Source organism: Mytilus trossulus, chromosome 6 (assembly GCF_036588685.1).
Source record: "Mytilus trossulus isolate FHL-02 chromosome 6, PNRI_Mtr1.1.1.hap1, whole genome shotgun sequence".
In the NCBI taxonomy this organism is placed as follows: domain Eukaryota; kingdom Metazoa; phylum Mollusca; class Bivalvia; order Mytilida; family Mytilidae; genus Mytilus; species Mytilus trossulus.
Window position 1 is genome coordinate 38,714,966 of NC_086378.1, and position 22,584 is coordinate 38,737,549.

A 22,584-nucleotide genomic window follows, 5' to 3' on the forward strand; every position below is an offset into this window, starting at 1 on the left:
CGGAAGACGGACCCTGTCGGACGCCGGACGCCAAGTGATGAGAAAAGCTCACTTGGCCCTTCGGGCCAGGTGAGCTAAAAATACCTTGATCATGAACTGTCAACTAATTTGATATCCATGAAGTGTATAAAAGTAATTTCTTAGAATATTTTTCAGATGATATCTCAATTTGATCAAATAAATGTGTTTTACAATGATTTTTCTTACTGTTGCATTTAGAATCCCAGATTAGAAAGCAGATCAATATTACTGAAGAGACATATATTGTAGAAATCTCGATCTGGTGTACTAAAGAAATATTGACACCGAATGTTTGTGGCACAACATTGTGGCCACAAGTTAACAATTTTTTTTTCTGTGACGTATTAAATTTATATTAAGATCCATTTTGTTACATCTCAATTTTATTTGGCAATCGCCAATGGCAGTCAGCAGGGTTAAAGAACATCAGTTGTTCGACCTGTTAGGCAAATGTGTTTTGTTTAAGTATACTTTTTCACTTTTTTGGTCTTTTGGAAAATGTTGTTTGTGCTGTTTTTAGACCCTTCTACAACGAAATTTGTTTGACATGCACACATATAAAAATAGCGGTTTTTATCCAACGCAATCATAGGTTTGAACGTAGTTTTTAATTTAGACTCACTTATATTTTTTATATATACATGTACATTTTTGTGTACCAGATACTCTCATATTAAGAATATTTGATTGATAATGCTTTTTCAAACTCGACCAAATTAACAACAATTTTTCTTGTAAGACAGTCATGACCAGCCCACTATGTGCTGTTTAATACAAGACTTGGGAAAATACCATTTTGTTCACAAAGTCATGGCAGATAAGGGATGAAAATTCAAAGATTTAAACAAATTTGGACCAGCAAATGATTGTCAAGTAAGTTGCAGGTTCTTGCACACTTGATCCAACCCCTCCTTTTTATATTACAGTGCTGAAAGAAGTCCAAAATAAGACACCCAATACCAAACTACCTAATCTGTTCTTCTGAAACTGGCATGTTTATTCAAAAATTGATTTTTAAATATTCTTTCGAATTAATACAATTGCTTTTCCCTAATTTCAAAGTTAACAAGCTATAAAAGTATTACATCCTTACAAGAGTTGTTAAAACTAAAATGTTAAGTGTGTTATGTCATATTATCAACTGTTGACCAAACATGACTACTAAGAAACAAACCTTATCAAAAACATTGACCTGGTCAATAAAATGTGAAAATGAGGTCAAGTTCATGTGAGGCCAAGTTTCGAAAAGATAGTAATACATGAACTGCTGACTTATCATATAAATTATATTTTCCCCGTGATTTTCTTGACTTTAAATTTGTAAAAACAACTGCAGAAACAAATGTTCAACATTGATGGAGGGTTTGTTGGGGTTGAACTTTATAGCCACTGGCACATGCTCTACTGCTAACATAGACTATAGATTTAGGAATAAAACTAATACTTACTTTGGCCAACAATTTCTCGTTAAATAATGCTACAAGAGCAAAAATGTTGGACCCTGAAAAATAAATTAATATTTAATTTTTAATATTTAGTATTCAATTAATAAGGCAAGATTGCTTTACTTTTCATAATAAAATGGAAACAAGAGAAATTTCAATTGCTTTAAAGTACATGAAACATATAAGTGCTTGGGTAAAAAATTGTAACATTGTATTTTATAACAAAAAATAACAAATCTGACATTTCTAGTTTTTTAGACCGTAGCTAAATATTTCCTAGGCATTAATTTGATTGAAATCCAGAGATTTGCTCAAATTTCACCAAAATTGCTATTTTTGGTCTATCTAGAATGTAAATGCCAATGTTTCATTGGTTTATCTGTATATATCTTTATCTACAATTACAATATACTGTATATAATTAATATTCATATCTTCACAAATCATTGCACAATAACAGCATTATTTTTTATTCATTAGCAACATGTATACAATAGAAAACTTACCTAGTATAAGAATGACATTTGGCCAACTGTATGGTTCTGATATAAGTAAGTGTATAATTTTTATTGGATCAATCAAAATTCCATATCTAAACAGAAGAAATATAAAAACATAATCATATGCAAATTTATATATATATATATGTGCTTAAAAAGTGATCATCCACTTCATATGAACTTAGGTGCCAAATGGTATCATACCACATGTCTGTATTTTTATACCAAATAACACCAAAACTAAATACCAGTATCAATTAATTTTTCATATAACAGACATTTATCACCAGTATGATGCAAAATGTTGTTGTGTTAAGTAACAGTTATGGTTTAACAATGTTTTATAAAGTTCATTTAAATTTGTAATAGCCACAGGTTATCATAAAGATTCAGGAAATGACCCCAATGTACCAATACAAAGTTTTTCTCAATGTTGGTTTCTAATGGTGATGATTTTTGCCATAAAATGAGCATTTATTTTCAAGAGTAAAATTTTCAGGAATTGAAAAAACTTCAAATCTTCTTGGATATTTGATAAGATCAAAATTGGCATCCAAACCTAAACATTTAAAATCATATGCATGAAACATTAAAACCCCACGAAATACATAAAATTGAAATCCCAATATCAGTAATGAAACCATAGTATATATGTAAAACAATGTAGAACATGTACATTTAATTGCTTTATCATTGTTATTGGTGTACTCATTTGTACCAAGTTTTAATTGATCATTCTGCCTGAATTGGCCTCTTTAATTGACAACTTACTGAACTTGAACCCTTTAATGACCATTTATTATTTGGTGTTTTGCACCCTATTAATTTTTAGTTTAGTGAATCACAAGAAGATTTTTTAACAAATTTTGAATACTAGTAAGTTTTTTTCTATTATTTCTAATATAAGATAAAATGTTACAAATTCCCTCCACTTTTGATCATGATGCTTTCTCTGATTGTACACGTACAAAAGTGAAAGTACAGCAATTTGTTTTTACATGCAATTCCTTTTGGAATACTTCTAATGATATTTCCTCCCATATTAGATTCCTTTTGTTTTATAGTTTTTAGATTTTTTTTTCATATTTCCTAAAAGTAATAGTTATTGGAGGCAATTTTTACTTCAGCAATTTGAAAGATGAATGATTAACGGAGAAGAAATTTAAGAACAACTATATTGAGTTATGAAGAGTTCATTTAAAAATATGTAACCACTTTCCAATTTAGATACGTGACTGCTTAAAGTAGTTTAAAGTCCTACAGAAATTATTTGGGCTACTTTTTAAAATGACTGTTAGAAGAGGGTTACCACTGATTTGAGGTAATTATTGCAACAGGTTTGACTTCTTCAGATCCATTTAGAAGACAGATGGATGAAAGACATAAAGTGATAGCCATATTATGATAGAACAAAAACACCACTATATAAATAACACATAGCTGAGAGGGTGATAGAGCAGATTGGTACCCCGAGAAAACATTGTCAACCGCGGCGAAGCCATGTGTTATCTAATTTATTATACTGAATGTCCTATCATTATTTGCTTTTACCGATTACTTTTATTTTAAAAGTATTTTCTATGACGTCACGTTCATAAAAACGTTACAGGCATTAGAAAAAAACAACAAAAGTCGAGCAAGATGTTTTATTTTATTTATTTTAACAGTCGATAACAAAAGCTGAGCCAAAACGTAGAACTTAAGCATTGTATTTAATTCCTTGATGTAAATACAATTCATTGTTCTTTGAATTGTCGATTTCTGATTGTCTAGACGAGAGGGTAACATTGAAAAAAAAATTGTCACCCGCTCAGCCATGTGATAGAGTAAATTGACACCCTCGTCTTAGCCAATCAAAATATGGCATTTTAAAGTGAAGTATAATAAATTAAAATATCAAATGGTAAACTTACTTTAATATATTTTCCAAAAACAGTCTTGTATTTGCCAATGCCTAGAAATAAAATATAAATAAATTAATAAAGTTCAACATTCTTAAGCTATTGAAAAAAAATACAAATCCTTTATTTGATTTGAATTCTATTTGTTTTTCTAATCAAATCCTCTGACTAAACAATAACTAGTTCGAATGGGTAATAGTTAATACTCAAGGACTTGCTCATTTTCAGGGTTCATATGGATAGTAAACCCGGCAAATAATTTGTAACAAACCCCATTTGATTGTTTTTAAAATCATCGTTTGTTCAAAGTTCGTAAAACAAGTTTGTGAGTGTCATCGGGAAATGTGGTCAATTTATTTTCTCTCATTTCAATCATATATGCCTCTATATATTCTTTTAATTAAAAAAAAATTGATGTCAATGTTGAAATCTTTGTTTATTTTGATCTTCCAAAGTCGCCATTTTGTAAAATTTATTAGAGTGGTCCCACGGAGTTACTTAATACAATGGAAATATTTCATTTAGAAATAGGAAACCAGTCGATCAAGTGATCCGATGTGAAAAATAAGCGGGAAATTTGTAAAGTTATAGGGTCACACTTGCTTTGGATAGCGCTGCAGTCAGTACAATAAAACCAGCGGGATTTTGTCATAGCACTGAAAAGTGCAGCACTAAAACCGCCTGGGGAGAACACTGTAATGTTAGTATGAAACTTTCTTTCCATAAACTTTTGAAAGTGGAATAAAACTTTTGCTGCAATTTTTTTAATTGGTGAAATTCTTAAGAAAATCTATAGAGTACAACTTTCGTAACGAGGCTTAAAATTATTTATAATTCATAAAAAGTTTAAAATTTAAATTAAAAGATTACAAAATTATCTAAAAATGAAAATTTCAGGCCACTAATATTTTATGGATTTCTTTATCAATTAGGACAATCTTTTCATTTATAAAACATAAAGGTTTATCAATTATCAATGATTATGTCACACTTTAAAACAATATTAAACTTGCATACTAAGTACTGTAGCTCGAATACCGATATTTACATTCATAATTCATAAGTTACTTAAATGATTACATAATAAATCCTGGTGATAACATTTGTAAATAACAGACTCAAAAGTTTTAATCACAAATTACATAATGCTAATCACTGTATTTACAGATCATAAATTTCATAAATGATAGCATAATAGTTTCTAGTCAAAACATTAATAAAATAACTAAAAACAGGGTATATGTCAACAAAAATTATGTAATACTAATCACTGATAAATGTTGATTTACAAGATATCAATGAATAAACTCTTCTTCAAATTCCCACAGTCAAAATATTACATGAAATTAAACATGTAATTTTATGTGCATAAGTGATTTGTGGGCTATTTTTTGTTACTTTTTTGTCTTTCCTTGGGGTTCATGGTCATTTGTTGTTTGCTATCATTCAATTTAATGGGTTTTTGTTTGTCTCCTTTTCTATTTTTTTTTTTTATCTTTTTGCACTAATGTTTACAGATGGTTTCTCATCATAACTATATTAATCTAAGACAAAAAACAATTTTATTAATTGAAATTATAGGTTTCATATCCTCATGTCAAATCAACATTAAATCCTGAATATGAATGTAATATTTGCTGCTGAACATAATGACACCCTCTTTAAGAAACCTTCAATCAATCTCTACATATTTATTACATGTTTTATAATGGGTCTTCAGTAGATTTAAATATAAAGTATAAAAACAATTAAGGTCAGTATGGAAAATATTTGTATTTTTTTTTAACAGTTTCAAAGTTAATTTGCTTTTTCAATTTGTCCTCTTTTAAATTCAATTTTAAAGTTCTCACTTGTTTAATAAGAATACATACCAGCAGTAAAATACATAGGTTCAACAATCCTCTGTAGTTTGTAAAACCACTGGCTGTGCTTAACAGGGAATCAGCATGTTTATGAATCCTGCAATAATACATGTACCCTTCATTAAAATATTATACATTTACAAAGCTGCTAAAAATTATTTCAATCTACATGCACATATATACAATGTATGTATCTAAATGTCCAAGTATATATTTTTAAAATATAACACAAATACAGTAGTATTGGCACTATTCAACATGTCCAAATTACATGTACAAAATGTTCATTGTAGCTGTAAGAACTCTTTAGAGTGGACATGCCCAGGTGGCAGGTGGAAAAAGCTAAAACCACCCGGGATGTTGTGTAGTTAAAAAAGAAAAAGAAACACATATTCTATGAATCAAATTAAATTAACCATGAAAAACAGCACAAACAGTACAGTGAAAAATGGAATAATGAAAATACCAATGATACCACTTCTGATGGTTATGGAGAAAACAACCATGTTTAAAATTGGTCAACATGGTCAAAAGAGTATATTATGAAATTTAATATTTAACTAGAGATTTGATTTTTTTTTAATATACATTGTGGACAAGATCATGAAGATACTGCAAATATGTTTAACAAAGATATTGCTGTGATATTACGATTACATGTGTCGGACTGTCCTGTAAAATGCCATATGATAATTAATCATTTTTAACCTCTTAAAATAACTCCTATCTTACAAAAAGTTATTGTTAAAATTTATTGTTAAGCTATTCATGAGGATCTGGTTGAATTGGGGTTTACAAAATACAATGTTGATAAAAATGGCAAAAAGAAATGATATAAAGATATTTTAAAAAGATTAAAAATAATTTAGTTTAGTTTCTTTCTCTTATTTTTATATCACAATAAAACTGTAAAGGTTATAAAATTTGACAAGGCCATTAATGGCAAATGTAATGTTCATGACAGGTACATGCAAGGGGTGTATATAATATGCATGCACCAGAAACATGTATGATAACATTCATGTTGGGATATATGTATTGTAACATCAAATAGGATTATATTATTTGTATTAGCCAAGGCTGGCAATTATATTGATCTTGCAGCAACCAGGCTGAAATGGAATGACATGAAGGGTCAGCCACCTTTTTAAATGAAGTATTAGTTTAACTGAATATCTAACTTTGTAAAGCCCAAAAGTTTGTACATGTTGTATACATGTACTTAAACATGTTTAAAATTATTAGCAAATAAATAAATGCACTGTCAATACAAAAACTTATGTGAAACAACTATAGCATTTCTTCAGCTCATATTCATAGTAATTTTTCTGGCTTGGAGAAGATGTACATGTACAATGTACAGATGTAGGTATAAAATGGTATTTCAAGATAATTTTTTTTCATTTTGACAATTGTTTTGGACGAAAAGATAAAATTGACAAAGTTAATCAAAAATTAAAATGTTTGAAAATTAAACCACATGATAATGGTAAATAAGTACCCTAATTTTTTAATTAAATGCAAACTGGACATGATCATGGATAAACTAAAATATGCATGAAACAAGTGGAAAAATAATTATCGACTTACTCTCCTTTACTCTTTTCATTATTTCCATACATTATAAATTCTGGTTCACTCAATGTTCTTTTGAACCAATCAATGCTTTCCATAAGAGAACTTCTTCTTCGCTCAGTATGATTCTCAGATGTAATTTTTTGTTCTTTTAAGCATGATTCACAATGTTCTTTATTGTTTTTAATATTGTCATGATTATTGTTTGTTTCCTTTTCTGATGATTTATTTTTATTTACATCAGTTTTCCTTTTCCTAATGGAATCATGATTAACACTGTCGGTGAATCTATTGGAATCTGCTGATGATGATGCTGCTTTGACTGTTTGTGAACATTCCTCCTCAATCAACATTTTGATTTAGTGCAATGACAAGTCCCAGACTAGTAAGTGCTATACTTTTGAAATGTTACTCTTTTGAGTGTTTCTATACTAATGGGCTTTCAGATTTAATGCTTAGCATGTTTTGTTGTAATAATTAAACATACTCCAATCAGGTAAGAACTATTCTATTTTTAACTAATCCACGTGGGAACATATCACAGACCACGAACAAGGTCAATGTCAACAACCAAGGGTTGGGGGAAGGTTTAGAACTGTACCGGGTTTGTCTCCTCGCTAAAGAAACAAGAAAATAACTCACGGTTTATCTGGTTGACTCTTACGATCTGTAAACTCTTCTTTATAAATGTCTTCAACCTTATTCATACTAATAGTCCGGCGAAGCCGAACATTTTTCGCTGTACTTTTTGTTGCCATTTTCCGCTTCAGTAAATTGTCGCTTACAACATGATAAATAATAGTAAACAATTTAATTTGTTATTTGTCTAACAGTCTGGTTCTTTTTCTTAAAGATGCTTGTTGACTAGCCAAAATGGTAAAATGGATATGATTTGTGGTTAAATTATTTACTCAGCTATCATATGGGCATTTATTTTTACATGCCTTAAGCGATCACTTTTGCGGCGAAAAAGATGAAGACCGAAAAGACAAACATTGAAACGACAGATGGTAATTTTATCATTTCATTTATGACCTAATATGTTCAGGATCTTTCTATTGATCAAGATTATAACCCCACAAAACCTCATGATTACAATTTTATTGGACGAATGGGATATTTTTGAAGATGGGTCCATTTTATTTTTAGGCAAATAAAAAAAACTATATATACTATGAAGTCTATACTCAGGCACTTGTCTCAGAATACCCCCCGGGTCCTATATACCTTAATATAGTAAGGTAGAGATTGGGGAAAATTCTGAGACAAGTGCCTGTGGGTCTTTACTATAGACTCCTTACTGAGTATAGACTATATGTTTATAGTAGTCCGAGATTACTCTGACGGCTGTTTTGCCAGACAAGCTGGGGCCGTTGGACGCTGGGGCCGTGGGTCCCACGGCCCCAGCTTGTCTGGCAAAACATCCGTCGAACGTAATCTCGGACTATGTCTATAGGAACCTGTCTATTGTACTCTAGCAGATCTACATGTATGTGTTGTGATTGCTAATGAGACAAGTATCAACTACCATATTAATAAAACAAATATCTCATAAAAAATGACCCCTATCCAGACAAACATTCATAAAAACAAGTTGTAATAATAACTCAGAAGATATAAGATTTTATTTATCAATCATGACCCTATCACTGTTTAAAGATAATTGTACATGTACTGATCACATTTACAAGATTACAATCCCAAATCTCAACCTGATAGCAATAAAACAAAAATGAGGAGATCTATGTGGTATGAATTCTTAAAAAACTATCCACTATTTATAGACACATAGACACACCTGTAATATCTTAGAAAGTCTTACTGATTAAAATACTACAATAGGTAACAATTTGACAATTTAGTAGTGTCAACCCTGTGATTATGACCCGTGTATATAGCATATTAATCCTGAATACTACATTTGGTGGCGAGCCTGTCAGATGCGGAACGTACAGATAAGGTAATAGGTACCGGTGAATTATACTATTGGTATCGGTATCGGTATCAGACTGGACCTGGAACTTCTTAATTATTGGCAATATAAATTACGTGGAAAACAAACGGGCCTGGAGTGGAGTAATTATTAATCTACACTTTTGTGCTATATTAGTTATATATAAAGTTGAATTCTTTAATTCGTCTTTTTACATGATTACGGCTGACAAATTGAACCTCGTTATTTTAGTAAATTACTACAGGTCACTGTAAAATTTCCTTTTAAGGTTAGAAATATGGCAATGTTAACACCATACAATTCACACTGAGTACAAACTAGCTTTGATAATATATATAGTTGTTACATTTGTTTGACAATTTGTAGACAATATGATCATGATTATCATGATTATGGTACTCTGCAAAATGTGAAGAAAATGTGAAGAAAATATATATATATCACAAAAAGATGTAAGGATCCTAACCCTATAATTATTTTCCATGAACAAGATAAATCATAATACAAGGAATAAAAGAAGTTTAGCATGTTTTTGATTGATTAGAATCTAATCTAAATGCTCATCTCTATCATAAGTGTAAACATATTTATTAGATGTCAGAAATAAAATAATAGATATTATAATGAAACAAAAAGTGGATGCAATTGGATAATTGTCCTGCCCAGCATATAGTTCTATATGTTGTTGATGCTAAACGTTATGCAAGAATCAATCAATTATTCAATAAGTTTCTTAATTTATCATAAATAATCACCATCAGAGTCTTTTTGTTTAACATGATGAATTTAGTGTAAATATTTTGGTCATCATGACATTCATTTTGAACATGCACTAGATGCAGTAAAAATTAAGGTTTAGTTTATATTCAGGTCCATATTATTTTTTTGCTGAATTGTATGTTTTAGATTCCTTTCATAGTCTGCACTATTTTTTCACCCTCAGAGTAGATGATACTTATATAAATTGCGTCAATGTTGGCTCAGTCTTTATGTTCCATACATTTGTATCTAAAGATAGTGTAATGCTACACAAGTGATATAGGTTTTCTAAGTCAATTAAAAGAAAACGTATGACGTCACGAACCTATGTCTTTTACCTTGACTAGATAAACAGTGTTTATAATATAAATATTTTGAAATGTTTTTCTTACAATTACGATTTTTTTTAAATGAGTAAACACTGAGCTTTTCTCATAGTACATTTCTTTTTTTTATTCTTTAGAGATGAAGAAGAAAATTGAACTTATTAAAGAGGCATTAAGTGATGAAGATACACAGATCTCAACTTACCAGAAATTTGCCATCAGCTATGGAGGACTTGTAAATAATGACATTAGAAGTCAAGTATGGCCAAAGCTGTTGAAGGCAGATATTTCAGACATTTTACCCAAACCAGGTAAACCATTAGATTACATGTATTACATTTTTTTTTACCAAAGAATTTATAACTTACCTGCAAAACTATATATTTTATGGATTTTATTCTGATTATTTTCCATTTGAAATATAAATATTGTTTACATTTATTGTTGTTCAATGATTTGTCATAGGGCCAGTCACAGAACATTTCTCCATCAATCTCCATAAATGTCTTTATTTTTTTTTTAATAAAAACAGAAATTGACCTGATGTTACTGAAGTCTAGTCAAATCACTGAGAACTGTCATGACTGTCTGTGCTGATTTTGCATGAATCTGGTCATCGATTACAATTTGGACACAGTGATCAGACACAAAAGCATCAATAATTATTGTTTTTGTCAAGAATGAGAGAATGGGAGTACAATATGTACTTACAGAGTTTTATACTAGGCAAATTCAATAATCATGATAATTAATGTATCTCACTGTTCTTTCATTGAAACATTTCAATTTTGGACTGTCAGGAATTCGTTTGCCTTTATGAAAATCATTTTGCACTCTAGATCATTGTACATAATTCCATTTCAAATTTATTTCTAATAGTAAAATTCTGACTTCTTTTTTAATCAAATTTTTAATTACTTTGTACATGTATTTGCAAATTGCTAAATTTTCATGAAATTTTTACATTTGTCTATACAACTTTTGTTTTTAAAATTCTTCAACTCAGGACACATTTTGAGATAATTCTACAATATTTGGTTTGGTGAAGAAAAGCTATTGACTTTGAAGATCTTAAGTTTTGTGTCAATCCTTTGTAATATGAATACAAGTGTATCTGGTTTGGTTGCTTTTATGCTTTCTCAACTACTGAGGCAAATGCATTTACTGTTACCTATTTAACATGTTTAAATAACAGGAGATGTGGGTAAACATCAATAAGACAGCAACCCAAGGCAAAAAGTTAAAATTACCAGAAGAGACATCTTGAGCACAACATACAGTTTCAAACATACTTATAATATGAATATCTATACCATAGTATATGTCAAGCTTTTAATCATCTAGAATCTATAAAAGTTATAACTAAATTTGACAGAAACAATCAAAGATCTACTATCAGACTTGGGACAGGCCTCACATGGATACTGTGCAGGGTTAAACTAGTTAAATGATATCTCAATACTCTCCCTTTTTATTCCCTATTAGAGGAATTTCAATATGTACATTACACAACACATATAGACAATAAGTACCAGAAAACCTTTTAGAGCTCTTATGTCAGTGAAAAAGATCAGATGAGTAATAGAGAGAAAACTGCAAAAACAGGTCTCTTAACACAATTGCTAAAAATGGAACTATTGTTAGTTGAATGCTTATTTATTATGCATAAAAAATGAATAAATGATTTATATTTTTTTTTATAGAAAGTTCAGTCTTAGAGGGACACAGAGATTACAATCAGGTTGTGATGGATGTGAACAGAACTCTTAAAAGATTTCCACCTGGTAAGATTACCCACAAACTTCATGATGTTTGCACAGCACATGCCAATTTTTCATGATTAGATGGCTAAAGTAAAAATGTACAAAATGAGTTGTCACCAGTAGTATTTCCCTCATGAATTTATTGAAAATTGATGGTTTATGATCAGAAGTTATATTTCGCCTGGGGGATTTTGCAATTTGTTTGGCTTTCTTACGAAAGTAGTGTCATTATGTTTTCTGGTTTGTTTGTCCATCTGTCCAATTATCAGAGTGGTCACATGAATACTAAGTTAGGGGTGCCATTGAAATTCTGTTACCCCACCATTTTCATATAACTAAAAATGAATCAGAGTCTTTTCCCATTTTTGGTTAGAAATACCTCATAGTTGATTGCTAAGTTAAGTGATGTTGCTGCATTTGATACATGATAATTTTTTATAGTTATTCTAGGAGCAAACAAAAATCACATTCCTACAAAATCAGGAAAATATCACATTTTCAAAGTATAGATTATACAAGATTTTTTAAATACAAGTTGCTGAAATTGTATTGAAACCAACATGAAAGACTGAAATTCCATTTTATATTAAACGTTTAACAGGGTTCTTGCTAAGGATTTTTGAAGGCGAGTCCAGGGACTCATCATTTTTGGCCATGGTGAGTCCAACATCAAGAAGGATATATTTTATTGCAATACAATTTAATATTTTATCCTCCATGGCCTAACAGAGCAATGAATTGACATTAAATTCAGATTACTTCTTAAACTTTTGCTCTAAAATGATGATACATTTTGTATTTGTGCTTAACTGTGTTCAGTTTATACAAAATTTTACAATCTTGATGCATCTGTGGACTCACCAGTTTTGAAAATGGTGAGTTCAGACAGATTTTGATGAGTCCAGGACTCATGGACTCGTCTTAGCGAGAACCCTGGTTTAAGATCTTTGACAGATATCTAATAGTATCTCAGAATGATACTCCATTCATCACATAGAATCTTTTCAATATACTGTTAGCTACTGTTAGCTTAAATTGTATCACAACTCAAAAAAGAGAATGAAAAATATTTTTGAATATTTTACAAATATTAGTACATGTATTGTCATGTAGAATGACTGTTTTATCCAATTGAATACCTAAAGTTAAAATAGTTAATAAATTGAGAATGGAAATAGGGATATGTCAAAGAGACAACAACCAAGCAGATAACAGCTGAAGGCCACCAATGGTTCTTCAATGCAGCAATAAAATCCCGCTAATGTACACCATACTTCATCTTCATTTAAAATTAAGCTACTTTTGGATTGATGATTTCTAGAAGGACACTAATTTACTATTAGTGTGGAGGTTGACACCAAATTGAAGTTAATAAAAAAAAAAAAAAATACATGTAAAAAATACAAGGTCTGTATGCAGAAAGTATTTGAATTGAAAAATAAATACCTAACGAAGTTCCAATCTACGAAAATTCATACCCAGGAAAAGAAATTATTTGCAATATTCTGTCTGAGCTGTAAAATATTTTCTCACAACAGATTCTTTACTACAGGTATGGATGACGATGTAAGATTAGCATTACAGGACCAGTTAATTGACCTTATTATGAGAGTATTAGTTAACCATGAAGAACTTCATTATTACCAGGTAATTATTCAAAAATAAGAAGATGTGGTATGATTGCCAATTAGACAAACCTCTTCTGAAGCCCAAATGAGGTAGAAGTAAGCAACTACACAAAATGTATAGGTAACCTCACTGTTTTGAATTTTTTTCCTATTACTTAATAAAATCATGTACATATTTATAACAGAAAATTTCATGTAAAGTCACTATTGGTGGAAAATTGCATGCCATTACTGTCTTTTAAAAAAGACCAATTAGCAATATATATTCACTTATGAATCATGAGTAGAAAAACAAATTGACAAAATCATGGAAAGAAAAGAAAAACAACAGTAGACAAATATCAGCACACAAAATACAACATAGAAAACTTACACCAACAGCACCAAAAACAGGGTGATCTCAGGTGCTTTGGAGGGGAAACATGGAATGAAAATTACATAATTATAATACCTCAAAACAATTCATTTCTGTAATGATTGTTTTAATAGAAATGACAATTATTATTTTGTTTCTTTGTTAGGGTTACCATGATATTTGTGTTACCATTCTGTTGGTTGTAGGAGAGGATGTTGGCTTTGCCCTTATGGATATATTGTCTTTAAATCATTTAAGGTAGGTATACATATAGAATAATAGGTAGTTGAGTTTTTGATACTGACTATATCATGTGGAATATCTAGACAAGCCCTTTAGGGCTCTCTTGAGTTAATAAATGAGTAATGTTTTGTGAAGGACAAGATGCATAGGCAGCAGAAAATTTTCCATAAATTCATATACCTAATTATTGAGTAGATAACCATAATGAAATCGCTGTTAATTAGGGCCCCGCCTAAGGCAGGTTGCCCTATAGTGATCAGTCTGTCCGTCCGTCCGCCCGTCCGTCCGTCCGTCCGTAACACTTTTGTGTCCGCTCTGTATCTTGAGAACCGTTATGATTTCAAAGTTTATACTTGACATCCATTTGAACCAACACCAGAGGGTGTGTCATGATGTATGTACAACTTCCTAGGTCAAAGGTCAAGGTCAAAAACTTTAGTTTCAGTTGACAACCCTGTGTCCTGTGGTGAAGACCGTGTCCACTCTATATCTTGAGAACTGTTATGATTTCAAAGTTTATACTTGACATCCATTTGAACCAACACCAGAGGGTGTGTCATAATGTATGTACAACTTCCTAGGTCAAAGGTCAAGGTAAAAAAAACTTTGGTTTCAGTTGACAACCCTGTGTCCTTTGGTGAAGACCGTGTCCGCTCTATATCTTCAAAACCGTTATGATTTCAAAGTTTATACTTGACATCCATTTTAACCACCACCAGAGGGCGTGTCATGATGTATGTACAACTTCCTAGGTCAAAGGTCAAGGTAAAAAAAACTTTGGTTTCAGTTGACAACCCTGTGCCCTGTGGTGAAGATCGTGTCCGCTCTATATCTTGAGAACCGTTATGATTTCAAAGTTTATACTTGACATCCATTTAAACCAACACCAGAGGGTGTGTCATGATGTATGTACAACTTCCTAGGTCAAAGGTCTGTCTGTCTGTTGGTCTGTCCATTGCTAACAAATTTGATCCACACTATATTTTGAGAGGACACCTGTTATTATTTCATACTTTATACCTGACAAACATTTTCAACTTTATATATATATATTAACCAACACCAGAGAGTGTGTCATAATGTATGGTCAACGGTCAGTCCGTCGGTCTGTCCATCCGTTCGTTGTTCTTGACAAATTGTGTCCGCTCTACCTCTCGAGAACCGTTAATATTTCATACTTGACAAACATTTTCAACTTAACATATATATTAACCAACACCAGAGAATGTGTAATAATGTATGCATCCTAGGTCAAAGGTCAGTCCAATATTGACAGCGGGGCCCACAGAGATGGCTTCCATCTCAATGATATCTAGTTATATATATAATTATACATGTATAGATTTTCAAGTAATCACACATTTTCCATGATTGTTTGGGCGCATTGCATTTGCACCAATTTTTGAAAAATCCAATCTTTCATTTGCGCCACTATGTTATATTTCATTTACGCCAAAAATAAAAACTTCATTTGCACCATTTCACAGGTAACAGACAACAGAAAAGTTAAATACTGATTGCTCTATCGTGAATAAGATTTGTTTCTGCAGTATTTATATGTATAATTGAGTGAGTTAGTACTCATTTCTTATTAAAAACTTAGGTTTAGAATTATATATCTTTATTGAAAAGCACTTTACGCCCATATGGGCCAACGGCTTAAAACATGATACATGATATATACAGTTTACAAATAAACAATGAAAATAAATAATGCAGACACATTGAACTATAATCCTTTTCTTTCTTTAAATCAATATAATTTGTTAGTGTCCTTTTTGTTTAAGGTTTGAGAATATGTTTTAATTTATCTATATCATTTAACTCTGTTTTGAAAAATCTATTTTTTAAACTAATTACCTGTATTTACCTGTAATAATGGGGCAAATGTTTTATTTTTGGCCGAATGAAATGCCAATTTCCCAAAAGCAAAGCAACCTTTGTTTTTCATAATTCATTAGTTAATCCTTTAATAAGCACATTGAAGTACAAAAACTATCATATTTCTGTATCCCTTAATCATTGTAATGGTGGAGTAGAGACAAGTTATCTGATGTGATCTTTGTAAACATTTAGTCCTCATTGCTTGTGAGATAGAATATATTAGCACAAATGAGAAGGACATGAAATCACTACATGAAACATTGCCATGCACCATGGACGATGCTACATTAATTTTTTATAAATTTTAATGGATTTTAAAATAAGAAATAGGAAAATATGTGCCATTACAAGGTCTTAACAGCCCCTGTAGATAATAAAAAGCCTAATATTAAAAAAATGAAAGTTGCATTGAAATCTTTCTTTATGTTTTGTCTTTCTGCAGAGATTTTATGGATTCTAATATGGACAGAACAAAACACATGTTAAATTATTTATATCCAATTGTTGGAAGATCTAATCCAGAGCTCAGGGATTTTATGGAAAGGCAAGTATTTCATTATATATGTTATGAATGTCCTTATATACTAGTATTTATAGATGTCCACTAGTGGATCTTTAGAAAGATCAAGTATTGTCCTTGATTGATTGGAAATTGCAGTCTGTATTTATTCTATCCAATAACATGGCATAACATGAGAACACTTGTTCCAAACCCTTTCAAATTAACATGTTCTTGTTAAGGAAAAAAGTGAAGGTCTAGAATTTTCAAATTGTACCATTTAGGAGTTATGGCCCTTGATTCTTTAAAGAAAGGCATTTGTAAATGTATGTCAAACATGTTTTGCTGTCATTTTAAAATCCCTTTGTTTGCATCTCCACATGTGTAGTGTACTGCAGTTAAAGTATTTGAAAGACCTGACACTTCTAAGCATGATTATAAAGGCACTAAGGAAATGTACTTATAATGCAACATTGAGACTTGTCTTGATGTCAATAAATCATGTACATGTATCGGGGTTTTTTTCAGGTCTGAGGTGGGAACAGTATTCAGTTTAAGTTGGCTGATAACATGGTTTGGTCATGTTTTGGATGATATTAGACACATTGTGCGGTTATATGACTTCTTTATAGCAAACCACGGACTGATGCCAATATATCTTGCTGCTGCTGTGAGTATTTATTACTTTGATATTTCATCAAATAATAGAATTTGTATTTGATCATTTATGTTATTTGCATTTTAAGACCAATAAAAGACCATGAATACTGTGGATTATTATTATTATTAGTTGGATATTTGTGTTTTTTGCTGGTAGAATTTGTGAACCACAAATTTAATGTTCAACGAACTACAAATTTTCTATTAGGTTGTATGCAGACTTTGGCAAAACATCCAATTTAGAAATCCATGAAAAAGGCATCTATTCTGCAATCTATGAAAATTGGTACCCATGAAAATAAATGAATCCACAGTAATTAAACTGCAATAGCTAAGATTGTTTTCAACACCTACTCATTCTAAGGAGTATTGTGTTCAGTTAAGACAAAGTTACATTATAAAAAGCTCTCAAGTTGAGTTAGTCCTTCTAGTTAAATTTACTTTTGTTTTTCTTTTTTTAATAAGTGTGAATGAGTTTTGAATTGAGTGGTTCCCAGATTGAGTAAAGTACAGGGACTAATCTTGGGAATTTCAAACTGGCAAGCCAGACCAGATATTTCATAATTATTTTCTATAATTCAACTTAACTATATCTGAAAGTTTAGGGGCCCAGCTCAAAATCTAGGAGTCGTGGGCGACGGGGCTCCCTTTAAGTTTTTTCCCTGAAGTAAAATAATAATAATTGTTTCTATTTGTAAGTTTCTGTTCCACTTGACATGCATTGTAATGCAATATTCCTTGCTACAAAAAAGAAAGTAGTAGTGATGGAAATTATCTATATGGACGAATCGTGTGCAATGAATATTTTACTAATCTTATTGACATTTTGTGCAAGTATTCTCTTGACTTTTGGAAAAGCAAGTTCTCTTCACTTGTTGTTGAAGCAAGTTCTGCTTGATTAATTTAGAGTTAAGGAACTTCCCTCATAAAACAATGTTGTATTCCTCATCAGGACTGAATAGGAAACAGAGTTAGTGTTCATGATTTAACTTATCCATTTAGTGCTAGGAAATTATCGAAATTCATCAATTGAATTTTGCTTTTAATGTTTGTTTTTATCAAAAATGTACTATCTTCTTATTTTTATACGACTGCAAAAATTGAAAATTTGTTGGTATATTTGGCGGCGTCGTCTAAAGACATTTGGTTTTCACACTATAACTTTAGTATTACAATATAGAAATCTATAAAATTTTAACACAAGGTTTATAACCACAAAAGGAAGTTTAGGATTGATTTTGGGAGTTTTGGTCAAATTAGGGTCAAAAGGGTCCAAAAAAAAACTTTGTTTGATTTCACAAAAAAATGAATATTGGGGTTTTTTGATATGCCAAATCTAATCGTGTATTTAGATTCTTAATTTTTGGTCCTGTTTTCAAATTGTTTTACATTAAGGTCCAAAGGGTCCAAAATTAAACTTAGTTTGATTTTAACAAAAATCAAATTCTTTGGGTTCTTTGATATGCTAAATCTAAACATGTACTTAGATTTTTTATTATGGGCCCAATTTTTGAGTTGGTCAAAAATTAAACTTTGTTTGATTTCAACAAAAATTGAATAAATAGAGTTCTTCAATATGCTGGATCTAACCATGTATTTAGATTTTTAATATTTGGGCCTGGTTATCAAATGGGTCCACATTGAGGTCTAAAGGGTCTAAAATTGAACAATATTTGATTTCATCAAAATTTGAATTCTTGGAGTTCTACGATATGCTGAATCTAACCAGGTATTTAGATTTGGGATATTGGACCAACTAGGTAAATGTCCTATTTAAATTTTTTAAGTTTTTAAGTTTGAGTTCTTAGACAACATTCATTCTGTGTCAGAAACCTATGTTGTGTAACTATTTAATCATAATCCAAATTCAGAGCTGTATCAAGCTGAAATGTTGTGTCCATACTTGCCCCAACTGTTCAGTGTTCAACCTCTGCGGTTGTATAAAGCTGCACCCTGCGGAGCATCTGGTTATATTATCTCTTTCTCTCTATATTGCATTTTACAGATTGTATTGTATCGGAAAGAGGAGATTTTAGCTAGTGAATGTGAAATGTGTGTATTACATTGTTTGCTGTCTAAGATCCCAGATAACTTGCCATATGAGAAGCTAATCAGTGATGCTGGTGACTTATTTTTACAATATCCACCCACTCAGTTAGCTAATGAGGCTCTCTTAGCATATAAAAAGAAAAAGTAAGTTAAAATTTGATAAACACTTTGCTTTTAAAACTAATTTTCTATAAAATGCAGAAATTTTTGTGATGTTTCTTTGATTTGTTTGCAAAAATTGCATGAAATCTCATTAATCAAATGCACTAAGTGAGGGTTAATTAACCATTCATTATATTATCTCTTTACACAACCAATAATCAATCATTGATCACATGGACTTCTGTGTCGGTTGATTGCAATAACAAATAGATTTTACAATTTTAGTTATTTTATGAATATTGAAGAAAGGATTTTATACTGTTGATTAATTAATACTAATTAGTATGTTATTAATGAATATAAGAATTTTTTTTTTAAATATAAAAAAAAGCACAATTTACCTTTTTTCATAATTTGTTTATTATTCTTAAATATAAAAATCCTCAAAACTATAACCAGGAACTGTTTGTCTTATCTTTGTAGTGACGCAATTAAAGGAAGACGGGTACAGAAGCAGAAGGAGAATTTGAAAGCAAAGAGATATCACCTGTCAAAGTTGTTCACACAAAATGGTTCTAATGTACTAGTGAAAGTAACAATGTGGACGTTTGTAGCATTAATGACTGCTGGAATGTGGGCCATTATTAATACGTACAGAGAATTTGATTGATGTATTAGGTTGTAGGAAATATGTTTTTATTTATTAGTAAACAGCATTGTAGAGATACAAGGCTTGACTAATCAGAAAAAGAAGATAGCATTACTTTTCACTTCTGGGTAAATTTAAAGAAATGAAGCAAACATGAACAATTGCTCAGAATTTAAAGAATTGAACTAAGAAACACTATAAACTTTGTGATTCACGTTAAGTAGTACATGTACATATTTGTTACTTTTCAATTTCAAACGGTATTTTTTTTCTCACAATTTTAAATGAAAGAACATTTTGTTATCTCTAGAATGCTGTTATCACCTTTTCTATAAGAGGTTGAATATTGTGATAATACATTCTGTTAGTGAAGTTTGTATTAAGAAATCTGATGAGCACTGGTGATTTCTGAAGATTTATTAGTACAGGGTAGCTAACATCAATATTGATGTAAACCTTAGTATTATGTTTTTTTTCAATACTTTCAGGGGGTCTCATTAGGGGATTCTGATCTTGGATCCCACTTACTGTTTTGTCAGATTCCCGTATCCCGCTTACACTATTTACGCAAGCAATTCTCATTTTTTGGTTATTTCCCATGTCCCACTAGACTTCATTTCCCGTTTTCACGGCTTAATAATTTGTCTTGAGACCCACCTTTCAGGAAGCTTTTTCTTATTTGGATATTATTTCAGATTATTTTTTATCGGAAAAACCATGGAGATACACAGCAGTGTGTTATAAATCTGTGTTTACATTTATTTGCATAATATATCATGTGACATTTTCTCAAAAATTAATTTTGTTCCCATCCTATGAAATAGTACATGACGAATCAGTGCTTTAAACTAATTTTAAAATTGAGGCAGTGAATGAAAATGTTAGAGTTAGTTACATATGAATAAATTGATTTTTTTCTTTAACACATTCCTTGTTTTACCCCTGAATTAATTTGTGTTGGTGTATTGGAAGTTTTCAATCCTTCATTGTTATCTCATTTTAAAAGACATTTTGCCATTGACATCTGTTGTATATCTAACAGGCTATTATTTGAACTTGGAATTATCTTTAGTTATGGAATTTGCATAATTTCTTGTACTTCATTTTTTTTAATAAATTTCAGGTTGTTTTGGTATTTTAATGTTTTAACTCTTTCCATACAATGTATTTTGTATAGATAGTATTGTCCCTTTTATTATTACTATTAATTGCCAGAAACTCCGATTTTTTTTAATAAATTTCAGGTTGTTTTGGTATTTTAATGTTTTAACTCTTTCCATACAATGTATTTTGTATAGATAGTATTGTCCCTGTTATTATTACTATTAATTGCCAGAAACCTCCATAAATGGCTGTTAGTATATTTTGTATAGATAGTGTTGTCCCCTTTATTATTATTATTAATTCCCAGAAACCTCTATAAATGGCTGTTAGTTTAACTATAAAGGATATAAAATATGCATTAAAAAGATGAAGTATTTTCATAGGTTCAACCAGTGCATCTCATTCATAAAAAAAAACTCCAAGATTGATCTTCAGCAATTTTAACAAAGTTTCTGGGTTTTTTTTCTGAAGCATGATGATAAAGAGAAACTGTAAACAGCAAAAGTCGCCACCAAAATACTTGTCAACATGACCAGAATTATCTGATAACACTTTAATATATGTCCATTTAATAACAATTTTCTTTATTTTAGCTCACCTGGCTCATATTTGTCCTTAGACAGTTAATCATCTCCCCCTTGAACCTGTGAGTGACTTGGCAAAGTGAACTAAATTTTCACAAATTATGTTGGAAGAGTGTTCTTAGAAAATTCCTCGTTTTGTCCTGATTGGATGAAAAACAGGTTACTCTTGATTTGGAATTGTTGAATTTTAAGATTTCATTTCCTCTAAAGCTTTTGAGCAAAATCTTTTCAAACTTTATAGGATTGATGATATGGAGGCCCTTTACAATACTCCTCATCTTCGTGCTGATCAGGTAGAGTACCTTTTGGAAATCACATTTCAATTATCTCCTCTTAATCAAAGAGATAAAATTGAACCAAAAATTGCAGGAATAATGTTTTGAAGGGTCTCTAAAATTTCCGTATTTCATTCTGATTAGATAAAACATGACAGCCAGAGAAAATTACTCATTATGATGTCTATTTACAAACTTTAAATGTGTGATGATGGGGGTACCCTCTACTTAAATTCATCATTTCATGATGGGTGATTGGGTGCCATAACTGGGTTTCCTTCAAAGTCAATGGGGAATTACTTTTAATTATTCATTCCCTATGAAATTTGATTGCTAGTAATAACCAAGCTTTTCAGGAATAACGTACAGAAGTTATTTACCAAACATTCTCATTTCATTCATTTCGATGAAAAACATAGCTGCCAGAGGCAATTCTTGATTTTGAT

The 22,584-nt window shown here is 30.7% G+C and overlaps 2 protein-coding genes across 5 annotated transcripts in view; one reads left to right on the forward strand and one right to left on the reverse strand.

The window, feature by feature from the left end:
• The window catches only part of LOC134721313 (diacylglycerol O-acyltransferase 1-like), a 23,771-nt gene extending 15,668 nt beyond the window's left edge, over nucleotides 1–8,103 (reverse strand). The window contains exons 1-5 of one of the 2 annotated variants that reach the window (XM_063584213.1): nucleotides 7,947–8,103; nucleotides 5,739–5,826; nucleotides 3,880–3,920; nucleotides 1,973–2,058; nucleotides 1,470–1,522 (exon numbers count right to left, since the gene is read on the reverse strand). In XM_063584213.1, coding sequence (XP_063440283.1) covers nucleotides 1,470–1,522; nucleotides 1,973–2,058; nucleotides 3,880–3,920; nucleotides 5,739–5,826; nucleotides 7,947–8,062 — 384 coding nt within the window. In that variant the 5' untranslated portion in view covers nucleotides 8,063–8,103. Of the gene's footprint in view, nucleotides 1–1,469; nucleotides 1,523–1,972; nucleotides 2,059–3,879; nucleotides 3,921–5,738; nucleotides 5,827–7,319; nucleotides 7,864–7,946 lie in introns of those variants that run through there. The other variant, XM_063584212.1, reaches the window with a different exon arrangement.
• Nucleotides 7,861–21,388, forward strand: LOC134721314 (TBC1 domain family member 20-like). 3 transcript variants are annotated; one of them, XM_063584214.1, is made up of 10 exons: nucleotides 7,861–7,947; nucleotides 8,158–8,314; nucleotides 10,481–10,654; nucleotides 12,047–12,127; nucleotides 13,659–13,753; nucleotides 14,256–14,347; nucleotides 16,659–16,760; nucleotides 17,244–17,385; nucleotides 19,381–19,568; nucleotides 20,010–21,388. In XM_063584214.1, the coding sequence occupies exons 2-10, from the start codon at nucleotides 8,278–8,280 to the stop codon at nucleotides 20,194–20,196; spliced, it is 1,098 nt and encodes a 365-aa protein (XP_063440284.1). In that variant the 5' UTR covers nucleotides 7,861–7,947; nucleotides 8,158–8,277; the 3' UTR covers nucleotides 20,197–21,388. The 3 variants fall into 3 exon arrangements, with proteins under 3 accessions (XP_063440284.1, XP_063440285.1, XP_063440286.1); XM_063584215.1 differs by lacking the exons at nucleotides 7,861–7,947; nucleotides 8,158–8,314 and adding an exon at nucleotides 8,955–9,146; XM_063584216.1 differs by lacking the exons at nucleotides 7,861–7,947; nucleotides 8,158–8,314 and adding an exon at nucleotides 9,244–9,264.
• Nucleotides 21,389–22,584: the final 1,196 nt, after the last annotated feature.

Coding starts and splice junctions, on each gene's coding strand:
- LOC134721314 (XM_063584214.1), top strand. CDS start 8,278: ATGAAGACCGAAAAGACAAACATTGAAACGACAGATG. Junction 16,761..17,243: donor CTCAGGGATTTTATGGAAAG/GCAAGTATTTCA, acceptor GGTTTTTTTCAG/GTCTGAGGTGGGAACAGTAT. Junction 17,386..19,380: donor CAATATATCTTGCTGCTGCT/GTGAGTATTTAT, acceptor TGCATTTTACAG/ATTGTATTGTATCGGAAAGA.